General features: G+C 39.9%; 3 protein-coding genes across 4 annotated transcripts; all 3 read right to left on the minus strand.

Moving 5' to 3' along the window:
- Positions 1 to 625: 625 nt before the first annotated feature.
- Positions 626 to 3,919, minus strand: LOC133457779 (transmembrane protein 275-like). Its single transcript, XM_061737110.1, has 2 exons — positions 3,823 to 3,919; positions 626 to 3,501 (listed from the first exon to the last, which is right to left on the minus strand). The coding sequence occupies exon 2, from the start codon at positions 3,438 to 3,440 to the stop codon at positions 2,844 to 2,846; it is 597 nt and encodes a 198-aa protein (XP_061593094.1). The 5' UTR covers positions 3,441 to 3,501; positions 3,823 to 3,919; the 3' UTR covers positions 626 to 2,843.
- Positions 3,920 to 4,357: 438 nt separating this feature from the next.
- mknk1 (MAPK interacting serine/threonine kinase 1) lies at positions 4,358 to 11,843 on the minus strand. The gene is made up of 14 exons (XM_061738125.1): positions 11,750 to 11,843; positions 10,576 to 10,638; positions 9,976 to 10,072; positions 9,757 to 9,855; positions 9,566 to 9,663; positions 9,366 to 9,445; positions 9,208 to 9,281; positions 9,001 to 9,105; positions 8,848 to 8,903; positions 8,654 to 8,749; positions 8,367 to 8,561; positions 8,045 to 8,209; positions 7,882 to 7,925; positions 4,358 to 6,246 (listed from the first exon to the last, which is right to left on the minus strand). The coding sequence occupies exons 2-14, from the start codon at positions 10,627 to 10,629 to the stop codon at positions 6,027 to 6,029; spliced, it is 1,383 nt and encodes a 460-aa protein (XP_061594109.1). The 5' UTR covers positions 10,630 to 10,638; positions 11,750 to 11,843; the 3' UTR covers positions 4,358 to 6,026.
- Positions 11,844 to 12,129: 286 nt separating this feature from the next.
- mob3c (MOB kinase activator 3C) lies at positions 12,130 to 17,564 on the minus strand. 2 transcript variants are annotated; one of them, XM_061738127.1, is made up of 5 exons: positions 17,221 to 17,564; positions 16,733 to 17,101; positions 14,874 to 15,457; positions 13,623 to 13,825; positions 12,130 to 12,636 (listed from the first exon to the last, which is right to left on the minus strand). In XM_061738127.1, the coding sequence occupies exons 3-5, from the start codon at positions 15,289 to 15,291 to the stop codon at positions 12,607 to 12,609; spliced, it is 651 nt and encodes a 216-aa protein (XP_061594111.1). In that variant the 5' UTR covers positions 15,292 to 15,457; positions 16,733 to 17,101; positions 17,221 to 17,564; the 3' UTR covers positions 12,130 to 12,606. The 2 variants fall into 2 exon arrangements, with proteins under 2 accessions (XP_061594111.1, XP_061594110.1); XM_061738126.1 differs by lacking the exon at positions 16,733 to 17,101.

A 17,564-nucleotide genomic window follows, 5' to 3' on the forward strand; every position in this document is an offset into this window, starting at 1 on the left:
CTGTTTTTAAAAGTGACATTATTTAAAAAAAAAGATTTTTAAACAGGATATTTGTATTACCGGTACTCCTTGCTGTCATATCCCTGAGTCTGTGGATACAGTGAGAATGAGTGTGTGCACCTCTTCAATCCTGCTCTAATATTGACATTGCTGGTGTGTGTCCACATGTGCGTTAGTGTATTTATGTGTGCAATATTGTTCATTTTTTGTGGTGGTCAAAGTAACGCGGCTAGTGCTATACAAATAAAGTTTATTTGATTGACTAATAAAATCTAATCTGGTGTTTGAGGATGTGACCATTACCCACTCAAGTGTAAAAACATATTTCTATCCTTTCGGTTGTGTTGGACCAAACAAGGAGCCTGGAGCACCAGAGAAGGACAGGAACACAGTTCTCGTATCTTTCCGATAATGATTATTCATTTTACTTGTAAATCTCTCTGTTATGTCGACTACATTTCCAAATTAACTTGCACAACGTAAAAAAACGATTTCAATTTACACAGAGGATTTAAGATGGTTAACTTTATAAATGCACAATGACATCAGCACACATCTGTTTTATTCAGGAAATGCTATATTTTGAAACATACAATAAACATATATGTAAATGCTGTTATAATAATAATCTCATACTCATCCATGACAGTTTAAGTAGTTAATGCTGTATGATGTACGTTTGTTTGTTACACTGTATCCAGCCATAGAGCACACAAGAGAAGCCATATAGATATGGTCAATGAAAATATATATAAAAAAAACCTCAAAATTAATTTTTGCTGGTAAAGATCAAAGAAGAAAGGAAAGTTTTACACATTTCACCATCAGTGGAGTTGAGAGGCTGTTACAAAACTGTCTCATCCTTAAACAAACAGCTGCTCTGTTATCATAGTGCCAGTTATTTACAGAACAAGAGGTGTTGTACCTAGAAATGAAAGTTGGGGAATATTTGGTTGCTACATTATTATTTGTGTGTTCAATAACACAAAAGGAGTATGATTTTTCCAATTCAACTTTTAACATTTGGTCAAAGATTTTTTTTCTGTGCACAGTATCATCCCCACTGGCTCATTCTCTTCAAGAGACCTTCTGTAATCCTAACTGGCAAACAAAAAGGGGTGTTCTCAGTGGAGGCTTCAACCAGCATCCCCCAGAGGCTGCGATCATCTCTCTGCTCCTTTTCCACTGATGCCAAGTGGTCATGCTCAGAAGGCCACCTGCGGTGTGCAGGAATAGAGCCAGTCTGGGGCTTAGAAATGAACCCACATGATAAAACAAGTCAAAACACCAAAATAAGATCACATTTTTGAAGCTCCTTGTCAAATAACAAGAGTTTACTGTGTGATGGAACATAAAAAGCTGTTTTTTTGTCTATACGGTTTTATCAAAGATTAAATGAACTGAAAAAGAAACTTAAAGTAATTCCTTATAAACTGATGAACCGACTCGACCGGTGAATGTGATGAAAACCGTTATCAGTCACTTTTGAAGTTATATGCACAGTTGAGAAGAAAGAACACTCAAAGTTGTAAAAGAAGAAGCAGAAAATATGACGGGAACACAATTAGAAAAGGCAACTCTGCCCGGGATGAATCCCATTGTGCCATCCCTCAGAGCAGCGAGACCTCATTATTACCTCCATAAAATAAGATCAGGTTGCCAAGACATGTCATCCTCCTCATATAAACACTATCAGTCGTATTCCTGACTCATCTGATAACAGAGTCACTTACACAGCTTGATCTACCGACGTATTAAAAAAAAAATACTCCCAATAACAGCAGGCAGGCAGCTTTGTCATCTTTTCCGGTGGTTGAGCTGCACCAGGGGATCATGCGATTTTTCCCTGGCTGTGTCTCTGGACAGCAGATGTATAATGATGAGTAAACAGGCCTCTTGCTTTTTGCCAGCAGCTCTTGTGTCAGATGCCCACTGATGGGCAGCATGTCAAGAGGCAGGTGTTTGCACTGACATCGCTGGTGTCTCTAAGATAACAGTGGACTTATCTTCGGCCTGCACACCTGTCATGTGCAGTTTGACAAAGGCGGGTTTGTTACACTGTTATTTCTCAGCGCACGGTTAAATATTCATAACTCCCACATCCACATATCTCTGTTGTGTATGTTTCCCAACATAAAACACAGAAGGTCCACTTTTATTTATATATTAATTCATAAACAGAGAACATGAGGATTTGTTACACAGCTCAAGGATACATCGTCCCTCACCGCAGTTGATGCAAGCCGCAGAAAGAAACAGTCACAATGATGCCAAAGTTTGCAGGAGACTGTGACAACGAGGAACAGCTATTAACACGCAGAGATGCTTGAATTAACCAAAGTAATCCATATCAAATGCAAGTTTTCCACAGTGACTACACAAGCTGGCAGTAATTGCTGATAAGATAACCTTCAACCGGGAACTTAACACATAACGATATCCTGTGACACCAATGAACAATTACAGCCACTACATACACACAGTGACTGTGAGGCGCACAACATCTCAGAAAACACAAGAAAACCAAAAACCCAACAGCTTCAAAGCGTCTCAGAAGGGCTTCAGAAGTCACAGCTAAACAGAAATCACAAAACACTGAGATGCTTTTCATATTTCTAACTTTTAAAATATATAATACTGTGCTGTCTTCAGCTTATCTATTGTTTTGTGCATTGCACCTCTGGATTAAGTCTGGGTGTGCCTGTTAGTCATGCATGATTACCTTTGCCTGTTTATATGTTTTAAAATACAGATCAATCTTATCAGTTTCATCAGACAAATCCATCCTGTTAAGAGACAAATAAACAGCCACTTAAAAAGTCAGCTGCAGAATAAAGTCCATGCTACGAAGAGGAAGTGTTTTGGTCAGGCAGCAGCTGCGTGGAAGTGCTCCCCTTGTCAGAGGTCAGACTTGCTTTATCTCTGGCCTCGTCAGACATCTCTGATGTGCACAGCCCACCGACGCCATCGTGGCAGGAAGGTGGAGTGGCGGGACCCCCATGGCTGGAGCCGGACTTGTGTGAAGAACTGGGGGAGTTGGTGAGGCTGAGCTGGACACCCGTCGTGTCCTGAAGGGTGTGCTCACTAGTCTCCATTTCAAAAGCTGTCGTCCCCATCCGCATCAGCCGCCACTTCTCCCCTCCTTTGGCTTTGCCGGCCACATGGGCTGGGGGTCTCCTGCTGACCATGCAGCAGGCTGTGAAGAAAGCCAGGGCTATCAGTAAGAGAAGAGGCCCGATGATGATGGGGGGGTTACCTGTAGGGATGAAAGTGCCAAAGGCAAAAGCTCCAACAAGGGTGATGTTTATGCCCGCTAGAAGGACACAGAGGCCACAGGCGCAGCACAGAGCCGGAGAAGGCAGGCTCTGGTGCTGCAGGGCGCGCTGCTCGGAGATTTTCCTGGGAGCGGGTGCTTTGGAGGGTTTATCAAGTAGCACCATGTCTCATCTGAAGCCACCAATCAGATGCAGCGCTGCATTACATCTAACAGAGATGATGACACTGAAGGAGAAACATGAAAGATGTCAGAAGCTGAATAAATGTCATTTGTTTTATTTAATGTTTCTTACATTCAACTGTGACTATAATTCTTTCAAACACATTTCTCAAATTATAATCACTCAGTACCTCATATAATATTTGAAGAGCTAAATAAACAATTTCTGACTCAGTACAACACGCACAACTTTCTCTTGTCTCAGTCACATTTAGTGGTCATGCTGCCAGTTGTAGGCAAACAAAAAAAAGAAGAGAAGACGCTAAAAAACTGAAAATCCCAAAGCCATCATCACCAACATTATCACATTCTTCTGAATCACTTACCTTCTATCAGAGCTGCAGTCCTGTGGGATATTGTACCGTTTTTTTTGTCCCTGGCATCGCAGGAGCTGCTGACTGGATGTGATCTCTCCCTCCTGCAGGTGGACAGCAGACTGAGCTGCTGCTGCGCTGTTAATCACTCACCACTGGAAATGCTGCGGAGCCCCTGAAACTCTGTCAAACAAGGTTTACCGTGTGATTCAGTGTTGAGTGTGAATGAATGTCTGACTAAACAGAGCAATGGGAATAGATGTTAGAAACAGGTGTACATGATGTACGGGTGGATGTGCGGATGATTATCTGGCAGTACATTTCTATAAAAGCAGTGCAAAGGGGATGGATAATCTTGCATGTTACAACTACCTGTCAATTGAAATAACTGTCTTGTGGTGCATTTTAGGCTGTTTAAGAGGCTAATGTTTCCTCCAAAGTGAAATAAATCTTAACAAAAACACAGCACCTGAGAAGAGAACTACTTAGTACTAGTAGAACAAGACAATTACTTACAGTAAAATGATGAAACAGATATTAGACAAGATGCAACATTTTAGATCCTTTTATTGAGAGCACAGCGTGCCAACACATTTGCTCCACACAGCTTTATGTTCAAGATCCAATTAGAGCTTAGTGGGATCTCCATTATGTACCAATTATTGTATCTCATTTTGATACTATTACAAGCCGAGAGGGGGAAACAAGTTCTGTTATGATTCATAAGAGTGCGAGGCCTTTAACACAGGTTGTTTCCTCATCTCTGAGAAAACCTCTGTCAATTCCTGCCAACCTATGAAGGCCCTTAGTTGCTATAGGGATGGGGTGTCTATGGCAACGGACTAAAGTAAGGGGACATGTTTAATGAACAACACATAAAGTTGACACAATTAAGGGAAGTAGAGGTGATATGCTGCCATCAGGGGTTCTATAAAAATATAAACTACATTTTCAAATAACACAAGCAAAAATATATATATAAAAAAAAAAATCCAAGCAAATGTCACAGATATTACAAACTCAAAATCTAAAACAGCTTTCGTCACTCTCCATTGGCACAGTCACAAAACCACAGATGCATTTTTTTTTTCAAAATATACATACAAACACACACTTTAATTAAAAAAATTAAAAATCCCATTCATCACAGTAAAGATGCTTTTAATCCCACACCAAGTGAAACATCTGTGAAACATCATTAACAAGTCACTTCCATTTGAACTGCCTACCAACAATGGAAAACTAATGCAATTCTCACAGTTCAGTTAATCCAGCCTGAAAATACTGATACAAATTACTTAAGACATCAAGAAACCAAACATGCCTTCTTGCAGAAGTTAAAAACTGAAATGCAGCAGATTAGTGATAAAGCTCAAGAGAGCAATATATGGGTGTTTTACAATACTCCCCCCTTCCAGGTAAACTAAAATGTTTATTTCAAAGTACATCAGTGCTACAGGTAGCTTGTGTTGAAGGGAAAGCTAGAAACAGTAAGAACTTCAATATCTCTGCACCCCTGAAACTTCTATAAAACCCACCCGTCCTCAGGTTGTTGTATAGTTCAACATAAACCCTAACCAGTAAAACTGAGAGAAAACCTGGGCTCCTCCAGGTGTCAACCATTTCTTATCTTCATATATAAAATATAAATACACACACATCCACAAACATGCTTTTTTTTTTTTTAAAGAAAAACAATAGTTTCTTTCTAAAATTATTTTAAAAGCCTTCCCTATAAGATAAATAAAACTTGATAAGATGATACTGCATTAGTGTAACAACAGCAGGACAGCTGTGCTGTACTGTCTAAAGCTGTTTAGGTAATGATATGCACTTCAATATAAACCGCTGGCATAAAGAGAGGTCTGTACTGTTTTGGATCAACATAACACATAAATAAATCTGTAAAGATTAAGTTAATATCTAAAAACTAAAGCTATTCTGAGGAGGAAGCCTTTGTTTGAAAATGAGGCAGCTTAAAACTGTTTTCAATCAGGAGGTTATTGTAGAGGATTAACCATCCCCTGGTGCTCAAACACTCTAGATGAAGAGATTACTGGCCATGGAGAAGAGCTTTAACACCAGTGACAGTCATCTGTGATACTGTGCGGCTGTTGCTGGTCTAAAAGGTTTCCTGTGAAAACAAAAACACCCACACACAAATAAAAGAGCAGGCAATAGCTGAAATCAGTGCTGGGCGTAGTTGTGCTGGTGTTTCAGGCTGCAGGGTCATCAGAAGCAGGAGCAAAGTCCCTACTCCGGAGAGCATTGGACTGCGCTCGTCTGCGGGCCAGTCTGGAGTTGGAAGGAGGAGACAGCCTCATGGAGCAGATGATGGCTCCTGCATCCTCCTGCTGCTCATCGTGCTGGGATAGCTGCCGGTTAAAGGCAATGGCTTCTGCTGCAAACTGGGTCAGGTCTTTGGTGCTGCTGTTCCTACAGCAAAACAATGTGGATAATATTAGAGGCATACGTGTGAAGCCATAAGAAAACCCCTTGTCCTGATGGTCCCCATGAGCAAAAAAAAGGCTTCAATTTGCTAAGGAACATTTCTGCATACGTCAAGTCTTACTAAGACCCCGTCCACACGTAGCCGGATATCTGCGGATATCTGCTAAACCGGAGATATTTTCCTACGTTTTGACCTGTCATCCACATGAAAACGCAAATAAACGAAGGTTTAAAAAAACTCCGGGCAAAGTGAAGATTTTTGAAAACTCCGTTTATGTAGATGCGTGTAGACCTGGTGTAGACAGACACAACCGGAGTTTTGCGTTTTCGAACGTCACATTATGCGCCAAAACAACAACAAATCTGCTCTGACGTGCGCCTTTTGTTTACTACAGAACTACAGATGATCCAGCATCTGTTCTCCAAGCTATTAAATAAATGGTCTCTGGTCTTGACCACCGCTTACTGCGTTACACCGACACAGAGCCTACGCCGTAGGGTACGCGGCGACGCGCACCCTACGGCGTACCCTCCGTGGGGGAGAAGGAGACGCGCCTGCCGGGGAGGTGCAGCTTCCCCGGGAGCCGCAGATTATCTACAGGTTAGAATGCTTATGAATGTGGTCGAAAACGCAGATCTTCGGTTATGTGTGGAAGGGGTTTTTTTTAAAAACGATGTAATGTGGATGCAAATTTTTTTATAAACGGATGGGGGAAATATTCGGTTTTAAAAATGTGTGGACGGGGTCTAATACTAATTACTAATTACTTCATAATGCCACACATTATTAAGATCTAGTCATCAATACCTGTTTTTCATTCCTACCAGAATATACATATTTCAAGATGACAACACCAAGATTTATTGTGCTCAAATGATGAAAGAGTGATTAAGGAGCGCAAGACATTTTCAATCATGGATTAGCCACCACAGGGTCCAGACCTAAGACCTGCTGGAGAGGACTTTATGCAGCTCTCCCATAATCAAGACAAAAGCTCAATTATCAGGCATCATATCACTGATGTTTAATTCATTTCATTTGAGGGATTAATAGAGTATTTCTGAAATGAATTGAATGTGAATCTTGGCAAGAAATGAATGCAACTCAGGCAAAAATAGATATTGACATTACACAAGTTTGTACCACAGTGAATACTTGCTGTGATCAAATCCAAAAGGTGCACCCAAAGAATTTCAAGTGCAGCTTTTTTTTTTTTTTTTTTGACAAGGCTGTGGATCGACTTCAGTGACACAATTTTTTCAGTTGAGTTACTTTTCACCCATGCACTAATCGGCTCCTTGCTCCTCTACTTCCTTCAGATGACTGAGACATTGCTTACCCTAAAAGATTGATCATTCACTATAAAGTCCTAAAATTCAAATACATCCTCAAATATCCACCATACTGTCTAAAAAAAAAAAAAACAGTATGGATTTTTATTTTTGCAATGCAAGACATAAGAAATTAAAAAAAAAAAAAAAGGGGGATGGGCAAAAAGAGACTCTTCTCTCCCATTCAAAGTTGCATACATGTTTGGATGAGCCCATTTCCCTCCTTTGATTCCATCTGCTCAAATTATATTTCAAAATAACTTATAAGTGTAGAAATGCAAGACAAACCTCTGCAAAACATGAGGAGTTGGAAGACCTCTCTCCGGGGCATTCTGTTGAATGAGACAAAAAAAAAAAAAAAAAAAAAAGAATAAGCTTTATGTCCAGAAGGCAATAGGGGAACAAGTAAAGAAATCAACCATTTTGGCAAATAAATTACAATGAAACCCACCCCCTGCACCCAGCAGTGTTTGAGGACCTGAGCAGCACTGAGGCGTAAAGTGGCATCTCGAACCAACAGCTTTGATATGAGATCCTTGGCACCCTCTGTGATGTGAGCCCAGTCCTTGTCTGGAAACTCATACTTGCCTTGCTGGATGCTTTCAAACAGGTGACTCTGATGAAACAGGGTCAGATATCATCTTGTAAAACAGTTCAGCTGCCAGTGTTGAAGAAACGCAAATCTTGTGAGGCAAAAAGTGAATCTTGTGAAGCAATAATTTCATGAAGCATAATTTCTCTTAGAAAAAGAGTTTTATAAACAGTGAACGTACCTGACATGCTCTACAAGTTTCTCCTCGATCCCAGCCGCAGTCTGTGCCACAGTGGCCAATGAAGGGGGGGCTTCCACTCAGCAGGATGTAGAGGATCACACCGAGGCTCCACAGGTCACAGCGCTTGTCGTAGAAGGAGGCCTCATCAGTGAACACCTCCACCACTTCTGGAGCCATATACTCTGCTGAGCCACACTGAGAGGGTGGAAATTGAAAATACATAAGAGGCAGCACACTCTTTACCCATTAAATTAGGTCTGTGTGAAATGACATAAGTCTGCATTTACTGGTGTGGTGAGCTCCGGAGTTGTTATAGGAGTACAGGCACTGCTGAGCTTCACGCCACTTCCCAGATCAAAGTCACAGATTTTTACCGGCGATACCTGAGTGGAAAGATGAAAACATGCACATTATATCCTGTCACAAGCTATAACTTCAAAAGGTAATTAAAACCTTTCTATCAGCTTTAAAGGCCAGTTACCCGATCAGTGTATTCACATAGTATGTTCTCCAGCTTTAGGTCTCTATGGGCAATGCCTGTGAAAAAGCACATTGACACCATGACAAAGCTGGTACATAAAAGGCAAAGAAAAATAGTTTTTTCTTTGTACTTTGGTAGCTTGTTTATACCTACCTTTTGTATGTAAGAAGTCAAGAGCTTGGGCAATGTCCCTGACTACTTTACTGGCTTCCAGTTCATCAAAATGCCTTCGGTTTTGGATGTGTGTAAGGATGGAGCCTGCAAAGGGAGAAAAAAATTATTTTTTCCCCTAAAAAAAAATAACACAAACTAAGTGAATGAGTTTAGGAGACATCCTTTTTGTTCGTTATTCATACTTACCTCCACACAGCTTTTCAAACACCAAATAAAAGCAGGAGTTGTCTTCAAAGAACTGTATGAGTTCTAGAATGTTTCTGTGTAAAGACGATTTGAACCAATCATAATCTGTTTCATTTAAAGTTGTTTACGTTTTATGAAATAATGACTAAATGCCTTACTTGTTTCCTTGGCACTGGTAGAGAGTCTCCACTTCTCGAAATACTCTGCTGCGGCTGTGCCCAGCACTCTTTTCAATTATCTTTGTAATGGAGAATGCAGAAATAGCAGTTAGTTTCCAAAATCATGCTGAATTTAAAGCATCACTCTCTTCATCTTTTAGATACATTTTGAAAACTTAAAATGACAACATTTATATCACCTTCACAGCATATTCCTGCGCATTTTGCAGGCTCACGCATCCTTGAACTTTAGCATATGCCCCCTGACCAAGTACTTCATCAGTCAGTTTATAAAGATCTGAAAAAAGTGAATGTTCATCAGGTGAGAAAATAACAATGTCATGTTTTTGCACTTTTTGCATGAGTCTCACAACAGTTTTTGTTTCATTACCATCAAAAGTGCCTGTGGAGCTGTCTGTTGCCCGAGTCCGTTTCTTTTTCTTTCTTTTAGCTGCATCTGGGATGTTCACTGGCTGGCTTGCCTCGATTTCTGCATCAGACCAGACAAACGTATATGAAAACAAATGAGTTAGAATCTGTACAGATTTTGCTAGCGTATTTTAAAAAAAGGTTGCACACCTTTAAAGCGTGTCAAATAAAGCCTAAGTACCTCCTGAGCCGTGGGAGAGCTGTCTGGCTGGCTGGTTTCCATTCTCCTGAACTGCCCCACAGTTTTTCCCTGCTTGGCCCACAACCAGTGAGTTGCCCTGTAGCAGAGTGGAGGCCATGTATAGGGAAAGTGTGAGAGTAACAAGAGAGAGGCCGGGTGGTGTTACAGTAGAGAAAACACGAGAATCAATGCAAAGTTTTCTCACGTGGCTTGACCGTAAAATACTAACACTACTTTTGTTGTTGAATGTTGGAATAATAATGTGGATTTATGTTAATGCAACAATGTGGGTCAAATATAGTTATCTAGTGCATGTGGTTGCATGTTTACTACAATTAATCTAGTCATTATGCACCTTCCTGTGTGGCAACAGTGTGATAATGAGAATACAGGAAATGCTAGCACTAGTCTTACATTACCCTGGGAATTACCAGAAGTATTTACACAACTATTGACAGTACATGACTCATGGAGAATGATGAAACTTCTATCTTTCATGGCAGATATCCTTGACATTTTCCAGACTACTTTGTGGCAGGCGGTAATAGTCCAACATGTTCACGAAGTGAAATCATCAATGATAACAGAGCATGATCAGACCTGTAGAGATTGCTGGATGGTTTGCAGCTCCGTCATAACACTGTGCCTCACCATATCTGCCAACTGAGAGATCATCACAAATACACTCAGTGAGTCAGGAAAACACTGCTGGGGCATGACTCTTTGTAACAACGATCCAGTACAAAACGTTGGGGAAATGAACAGAACTTGAGCTATCAATCATCCATGTACATGTACTAGTACATGTACATGTACCTAAACTTCAAATATTTATTTGTGCGTACAACAAAAAGAAGTTTTTGTGTATCAGTTTGTGGAATCAAACTGTGGAATGATTTGAATTTGGAGTTAAAATGTACAAACATAAAACAATTTAAGAAGAAATATAAAGACAGTTTATTTGAGGTATAAAAATGAAGACTGTGTTTAAAGATCAGCAGCTGTGTGTGTTTTGCTATTTCGTCATGTTGTTTTATATGTTTGTATAGATATACGTATTATATTTATATCATAGTTATATTTCGATCATAGTCATATTATATTTATATCATAGGTACTGTATATTATATTTATGATAGAGCTTACATTTGGTATTAAACAGGTTATTTTTGTAAAAATTATATATATTTATTTATAAAAATTAGTGTATAGTATAAAACGTAAATACAGGCATATAATTTATGTTTAGTTGTGGAAAGGGGGTGGGATTAAATAAATGTATACTTCCTCCCACTCCTTTTCGAACATGTAACTGAAATATGTGTTTTGATGTGTTTTTTTGTCTTTATGTGGTGGAATAAATAAAAACGAACGAACGAACGAATGTAACACGTGTATCAAAGAATTGCTTCTGTAATAGTTTTCTTTACTATCAAATCTAGTGAAAGCTGGAGAAAACACTGGAAAATTAGGTTACCAAACATTAGAAACTCCATATCTAACAACTTAGAACTCAAAAGTAGTGGGTTGACATTAATAAAAACATTAACAAAAAATAAAACAAAGTCCCTTTTGCCATGAAAGTGCAATATGTGATCATAAAAGCGTTAAAAGTGTGTGTACAAAGCGTTTGTTATTGTTCTTAACCTGTGCAAGCTATTGGCCCGCTAGCATTGACACTTCTTAGCTTGTCCTGCCAAATATGATCAATTTGTTTGTCTGACCAAAACACCCGAATGAAAATGTGTTCAAATAAAAGCATAAACACAGTCACCTCTCTGACCTGAGTTCCACTCCAGCCAAATCTCTCCAGTCAAAGCCTCTGGCAGCGGGGGTTAGCTCTCATCGCTAACTGAGATCAATCAGGCCGACAGCAGTGACGCAGCCGGCGGGAAACCACATAAACAGATGTTGGCCCCGCCCCTTCTGAAATCCCGCCTCTCCTATTGGACGGGAACGAGCCAACCCATATCACGTGACTTGGCCTGTGCTGCCGCCACGCCTCAATCCACGTAGTGGGAAATTTTGGAGCGTGATGTAACTGCACAGTCTTTTCATTTTAAACCATTTAGAAAGGTTTAAAAGTGACAGAAGGTACTATTCACACTTCAAAGAATACGTTTTTGGTTTTAGTTTTTAGTTTTTTTTCTTTAATCTTATCCAGTAAGATCTTTTTTGTGCCTTACATCTCTCACATTTCTTATGAGTCATAAAAAAAAATAAAGACAGAGCGTAATAAAGTTCAAGGTGTTATTTTATGTCTATCATCAAATTTAAACAACAAAAACACAATATATAAAATAGTTCACAATATTCACACACTGTATATAAAAACACATAAAACAAACAAATTCACATGCACAAAAGGAGACCAAAAAGAAAATGTAGGGTGGAGCTATAGTCTAACCAACACATAATATAAACATTTCACAGCACCATAAGGACTGTAGGTAACATCTCCCATGAAGATACAGCGCAGCCACATGAAAAATAGTTATAAGATATGCTTGGAAAACCAGAAATATAGCTGAACATAAAAGTTTTCCTATTCTGGAGGGTTGTGAAGCTGATCTTCTCTCATGGGGCTCAGAAAAAGTCATAAAACAAGCTCCTTCATCCACTTGGTCCTGCTCAAATGCATATCTTCTCTGTCATCTCTCTCTGTAGGAAAGAAAGCAAATTACACGTTAAGATACACGTCAAATATACTGTATATGTATTGTATAATGAGATGAAAAAGGGAAATTGCACTTTCATTGTCAAGCATAACATATTTTGTTGCAATCTGGAAAGTTGTTGTTCCTCTAAAAGACCAACAACAGGAACAAGCCTTTATAGCTGACGGTGGAACAGTAAAATAGATCTGTTTACAAGATAGGCCTACATGGTTTCCCAGTATGGTGACTTTAGTGTCTCTTCCCTATTTCATTTTTCAGAAGGAGTTACACTACTCAGGCTTGGTTATGATGATAAGTGATACTTGAAGTGGCACTCCTTATTTGATCATATGTAACAACTATACAAAGTCTCTCATTATTAAATGACTGCAAGAAGTCAATGAATCCTCTTACAAAGCTTATTGCTTCACACCAAGTTATTTTTTTTCTCTAAGCAGTTTCTTATGTCATAAAGAATGGGATATTTTTACTTTTACGGAGCTGCTGCCTAATCTCATTGTACCAGTATAATGATAATAAAGGCTTTCTATTTCTATTTCTATTTTTCTATTCTATATAAACTTATTATTTTAGACAGAAAACACACGAAAAGGCAGAGTTGTATCAGTATAAATGTGCTTTCAATTCAATTTTCAATTAAATTGTATTTACATATCATCTATTACTATACAAGTTGTCTCTAGGCTCTTTCCAGAGACCCAGAACATGACCCTCAAGCAATTATTACATAAACAATGGCAGGTGAGAACTCCCCTATTGGGGAGTTTTAATATTTTTTGTACTATATGTGTGCAAAATGTAATCTCACTTAGCATGCGCACAAAATTATAGATGGCAAGGGGGCATATGTTCCGCACAGGACAAACATTTATGACAAAGCTACAGATAACCATCCCATTAGACATCCTCCATCTCTCCCATGTTACAGCTTTCCACCCCCACCCATCTAAGGTCACACTGAAGACTCACCAGGGGCTCTAGTTCAGAATTATCAATGAGGTTGAACTCTGAGATGAAGTAGTAGTAGTGTTTGTAACAGGTATTAATGTGGGCCTCGGCACCCATGCTGCAGATGCTGTCAAAATGATGGATGTAAACATGCACAAACACCCTGAAGAGACGACTCAGAATCTTCTTACACACTGGCTGGAAGTTCTTTGGGAAAGGTACACCTACAGTGAAAAAAGGAGGAAGACGTGAGTAGATTCCACCCCCCAAGAATCATTAAATTTAACATAAAACAGTCATGTCATACCTGAAATATTTAATTTAGCAGTAATGTAGTATTCAAATTTCTTGTCAACAGCCTTGATTTTTGAGTGAAAATGGGAAATTCTGAGCACTATTTTATTTCCTTGCCCTGTAGGCTGTAATGTGTGGAATCTATAGATGGCTAACATAATACAAACACAGTGGTCCCATTGAAAACACATCAGTGAAAAAGTATGCCAGCGCTTTGTGTTGACAAAACTGACCGAAGCCCCTCATAGAATTACATTCCCACACATATTTAAGTAAAGGTGAAGTATCTCCGAAGTACATGAAGTTTTCCTTGAAAAGCTTTGACCTTTTAAGTAAAAAAGACACTAGACTGACTATAAAAAGGACTACGAGGATCATTGCACTCTTCACACTTCTATGGGTTCCCCTCCAGCCCACGTGTGCGATACTCCACACAGAGAAAAAGAGAGGGAAGCAAGCTTAACAAATTGCTGAGGGCTAATGCATAGACAATACCATATTTAAACGTGTGTGGAAATGTCATTTTTTATCTCACATAATTCCAGTGCATCTATACTATTAAAGAAAATCAGAACTCCCTGAGAGATCAGTGAAAAAGAAATTGAGACATCAGGGGTAAAATCTATACAGGGATGCCCTAGACTGATGCATCCACGTGGCTATTTTAGCGAGAATGCAAACTGATGCACTACCCCTGGCTTATTGAGGGAATCCTCACCTCTAATAAATGTTAATTGTCAGATTTGCATTAACATAAATTAAAACCACTTCTACTCTAAATGCCAGCACAGTTTTGTAATTAACCTCTTATTGAACTTAATCATTGCATTTGAATGCTTAATGAAGCAGAACAGCATCACACCCACACACTGTCAGCTCAGCACTGATGCGCCGCATCATTGCGATTGTCAGTCATTACGCAGATTACACATTCAATAACAGCCTGCACAGCTTCATTTGTAGACTCCTCACACACACCTACTCTGGTGGGGAAGATGTCTTCATTATTGATGAGTGACTCTATCCAGTCCATGAGCAGGTTCATGTACTTCAGAGCCGGCAGCTTGGTGGGTTTCTTGTAGTCCTCGCCATCCTGCCATCTGTACTCGTACCTTAGTCCCCCAGACATGATGGGGCACGTTCGCTCCGTACAGTATTCACTCACTGTGCCATAGATCAGGTTGATCCTGTTAAAGAAATCCACCACATGAACCGCGAGCCAGTCGTTGAGGTTCTCTCCCTCCGGTAGCTGAACTACTTTTCTCAGGTCCAAGCCCGACTTGAGCGACGCTTGGGCCTTCTTGTAGAGTTCGAAGCGCTGCGTGCCGGGCTCAAACCGTTTCCTCGGCCTGAAGGTTTTGTCTTTGCTGAACACTTGTCCGAGACACAGCGCCATTGGACAAGTCGATCCCCCCGATGTAAGGGGAGAATAGGCTCGCCACGATATTAATTAGGTTTGACTTTGTGACCTTTGCCGAGAAAGGGGGAAACCAGGTCACCAGAGGTCAGCGTCTGTCACGTAGAGATTGCAGGGAGCCGTTGTTTCGGTCGGTGGGATGTTTCTGCGAAGCAGAAAAACAACAGAGGTGTTGGATTTATTTGATCAAAGCAGCAAAAGAAAAACTAAAGCATGTACATATCAATGTCAGATTGGGGACAAAGCAATTTAGTTCAAAAAAGGCATGAAAGCCGAGCATGGTCAGAAACCTGAAATGAGTCAGACGATACCAAGTACAATGCTGTACATTACTGTTGTTGTGCAAATTAAATGCATCCCTGTCAGGACTATAAATAGAAACTTAACTCCTGAAAGACCAACGACCAAAATGGGCCTTTTAATGCCCCTTGTGCTCCATGAGGTCAACATTACCTAATCACAAGATTTGAAGTCACACCAGTGACTAAAAATAGGATGAATTTACTGAAGCAAGAGTCAGGCCAGTGGAGTCAAGTTTAGTTGGGAAAGTAAATCCTGCAGTGTGTCTCCCTATGAAGCAATTCTTAAGAGCACACAGAGAGAAGTTTATTCAATTAAATGATCTCATTGCTCAGATCTGTGACAGAAAAACCCTTTAAACTTGGTGTTAAAAATACTGAACTAATGGAAAACAGATGAGCAGTTCCTCCTTTGGGATATGGATATGAAACACAGTCAATAGATGACTGATTCCTTTTTCCTAAGCTGTTATCCAGCTGGCAGGTAGTATGCGCCAATTAGGACTGTAATCTAATAATAAATACGCAAAGTATTCTGATTAAAATGAACGAATGAATGATTGAATAAATCATTGATTAAATGAAAATAGCTGGCTGTACAGACAGGGTTAAGAATCAAGAAAAGAAAAGCTTTAAAACTCGACAAAGAAATAATTGGGGTGGTTTATGTGGAAGACAGCCAAGCCAACATTTTATTGCATTACCGTAGTGACACTTTGTTAATTTAATAATTTCATTTTAGATATTTGGTTGCACATGTTGCCTGCATAGATCTGACACACAGGCACTTTCAAGGCAGTGGTTGCAACATGATACTATATCCGCATTTGTGTCATGAGTTCCATTTTGAACAGATCTCTCCATTTCCTGCGGTTGCTTTTCTGAATCTGCTGTGACCTAAATAAGCAGAAGTTTGTTTTTTTTGTTATTTTCAGAATCAACCAGACACACGACAGACCAAGCACCGGTGCAGATTTTTGGGGTGGCCTTTTGTTGCTTCAGTGACTAAACCCACGCCCCACAAACAGCTATGTGTGAGGTTATAGCTTGCCCAAGTTATGTTTGTGAAGCTAAGAATGCAAGAGTGATGAAAGAGTGATAATGCAAAGAGCAGTAATTACATAGAAGGGATGTCCTTTCTTTGTTTTCTCAGTTTAGAACTCGCCAGTGGTGGAGCATGAAAAGTGGTCACAAGATACTGCTGAATGGGTTCATAACAAAAAGACATAGAGAGGCACTGTCACAGTTTGGCTTGGAGACACGGGGAGACACACTGTCTCTGCCAAGTATGAAACTTTCTTTTTTTGTTTTGTTTTAAATGACTTAAACATAAGAGTGGTGACAGAGATGTGAGATAAATGACTTGAATTACAACCACTTTGCATCTCTCAACATGCCTCAACAGCACCAGACTGAAACGTGTCTGATCACGAGCAGTGGCGGACCCTCCTCACATGATTTTCTGGTCTTTATGGAATTTACCACGAACCCTGGAGACAAATAAAAGTCCTAAAACTCATAGAGATGAAGAAAAAAAACTACAGGCAACAGACAGTACAGACAGGGTTAAAGAAGCAGAGTAAAAATGGAAAAGCTTTCTGCACTGTACCTGACTGAGATCCTGCTGCGGAGACTTTGGAATGTGGCAAAGTTGTGGAAAGTTCAGGGAGGATTGAGCTCCCTGCAGACATCAGCTCCAGCTTTTCTGACCCTCTGGCTCATATGAATCTTTAATCTTTGCTGGTTGCTAACAGTCCAAAAGGTTCAAACTTTACTCTGGAATACAGACTACTTCACAGTCAAAGGAGGGGAAAAAAATTGTTTGGCTCCTCTTCCAGTGAATGATGTCACATCCTGACTTTGTCCATTGCTTTGCTGCTCCGCTGTCTGTGTGTGTGTGTGTGTGTGTGTGTGTGTGTGTGTGTGTGTGTGTGTGTGTGTGTGTGTGTGTGT

Source organism: Cololabis saira, chromosome 13, assembly GCF_033807715.1.
Source record: "Cololabis saira isolate AMF1-May2022 chromosome 13, fColSai1.1, whole genome shotgun sequence".
Classification (NCBI taxonomy): Eukaryota; Metazoa; Chordata; class Actinopteri; order Beloniformes; family Belonidae; genus Cololabis; species Cololabis saira.

What these genes read in the sequence shown, in the direction of transcription:
- mknk1 (XM_061738125.1), bottom strand. Translation starts at nt 10,629, where the DNA reads ATGGTGAGGCACAGTGTTATGACGGAGCTGCAAACCATCCAGCAATCT. An exon ending in CTCCACAGGCACTTTTGATG is followed by an intron (nt 9,664 to 9,756) that starts GTAATGAAACAA and finishes CACTTTTTTCAG; the next exon opens with ATCTTTATAAACTGACTGAT. An exon ending in AACACTGCTGGGTGCAGGGG is followed by an intron (nt 7,926 to 8,044) that starts GTGGGTTTCATT and finishes CTCATTCAACAG; the next exon opens with AATGCCCCGGAGAGAGGTCT.
- mob3c (XM_061738126.1), bottom strand. Translation starts at nt 15,291, where the DNA reads ATGGCGCTGTGTCTCGGACAAGTGTTCAGCAAAGACAAAACCTTCAGG. An exon ending in CATCTTCCCCACCAGAGTAG is followed by an intron (nt 13,826 to 14,873) that starts GTGTGTGTGAGG and finishes TTTTCACTGTAG; the next exon opens with GTGTACCTTTCCCAAAGAAC. An exon ending in ATTCTGAACTAGAGCCCCTG is followed by an intron (nt 12,637 to 13,622) that starts GTGAGTCTTCAG and finishes TCTTTCCTACAG; the next exon opens with AGAGAGATGACAGAGAAGAT.
- LOC133457779 (XM_061737110.1), bottom strand. Translation starts at nt 3,440, where the DNA reads ATGGTGCTACTTGATAAACCCTCCAAAGCACCCGCTCCCAGGAAAATC.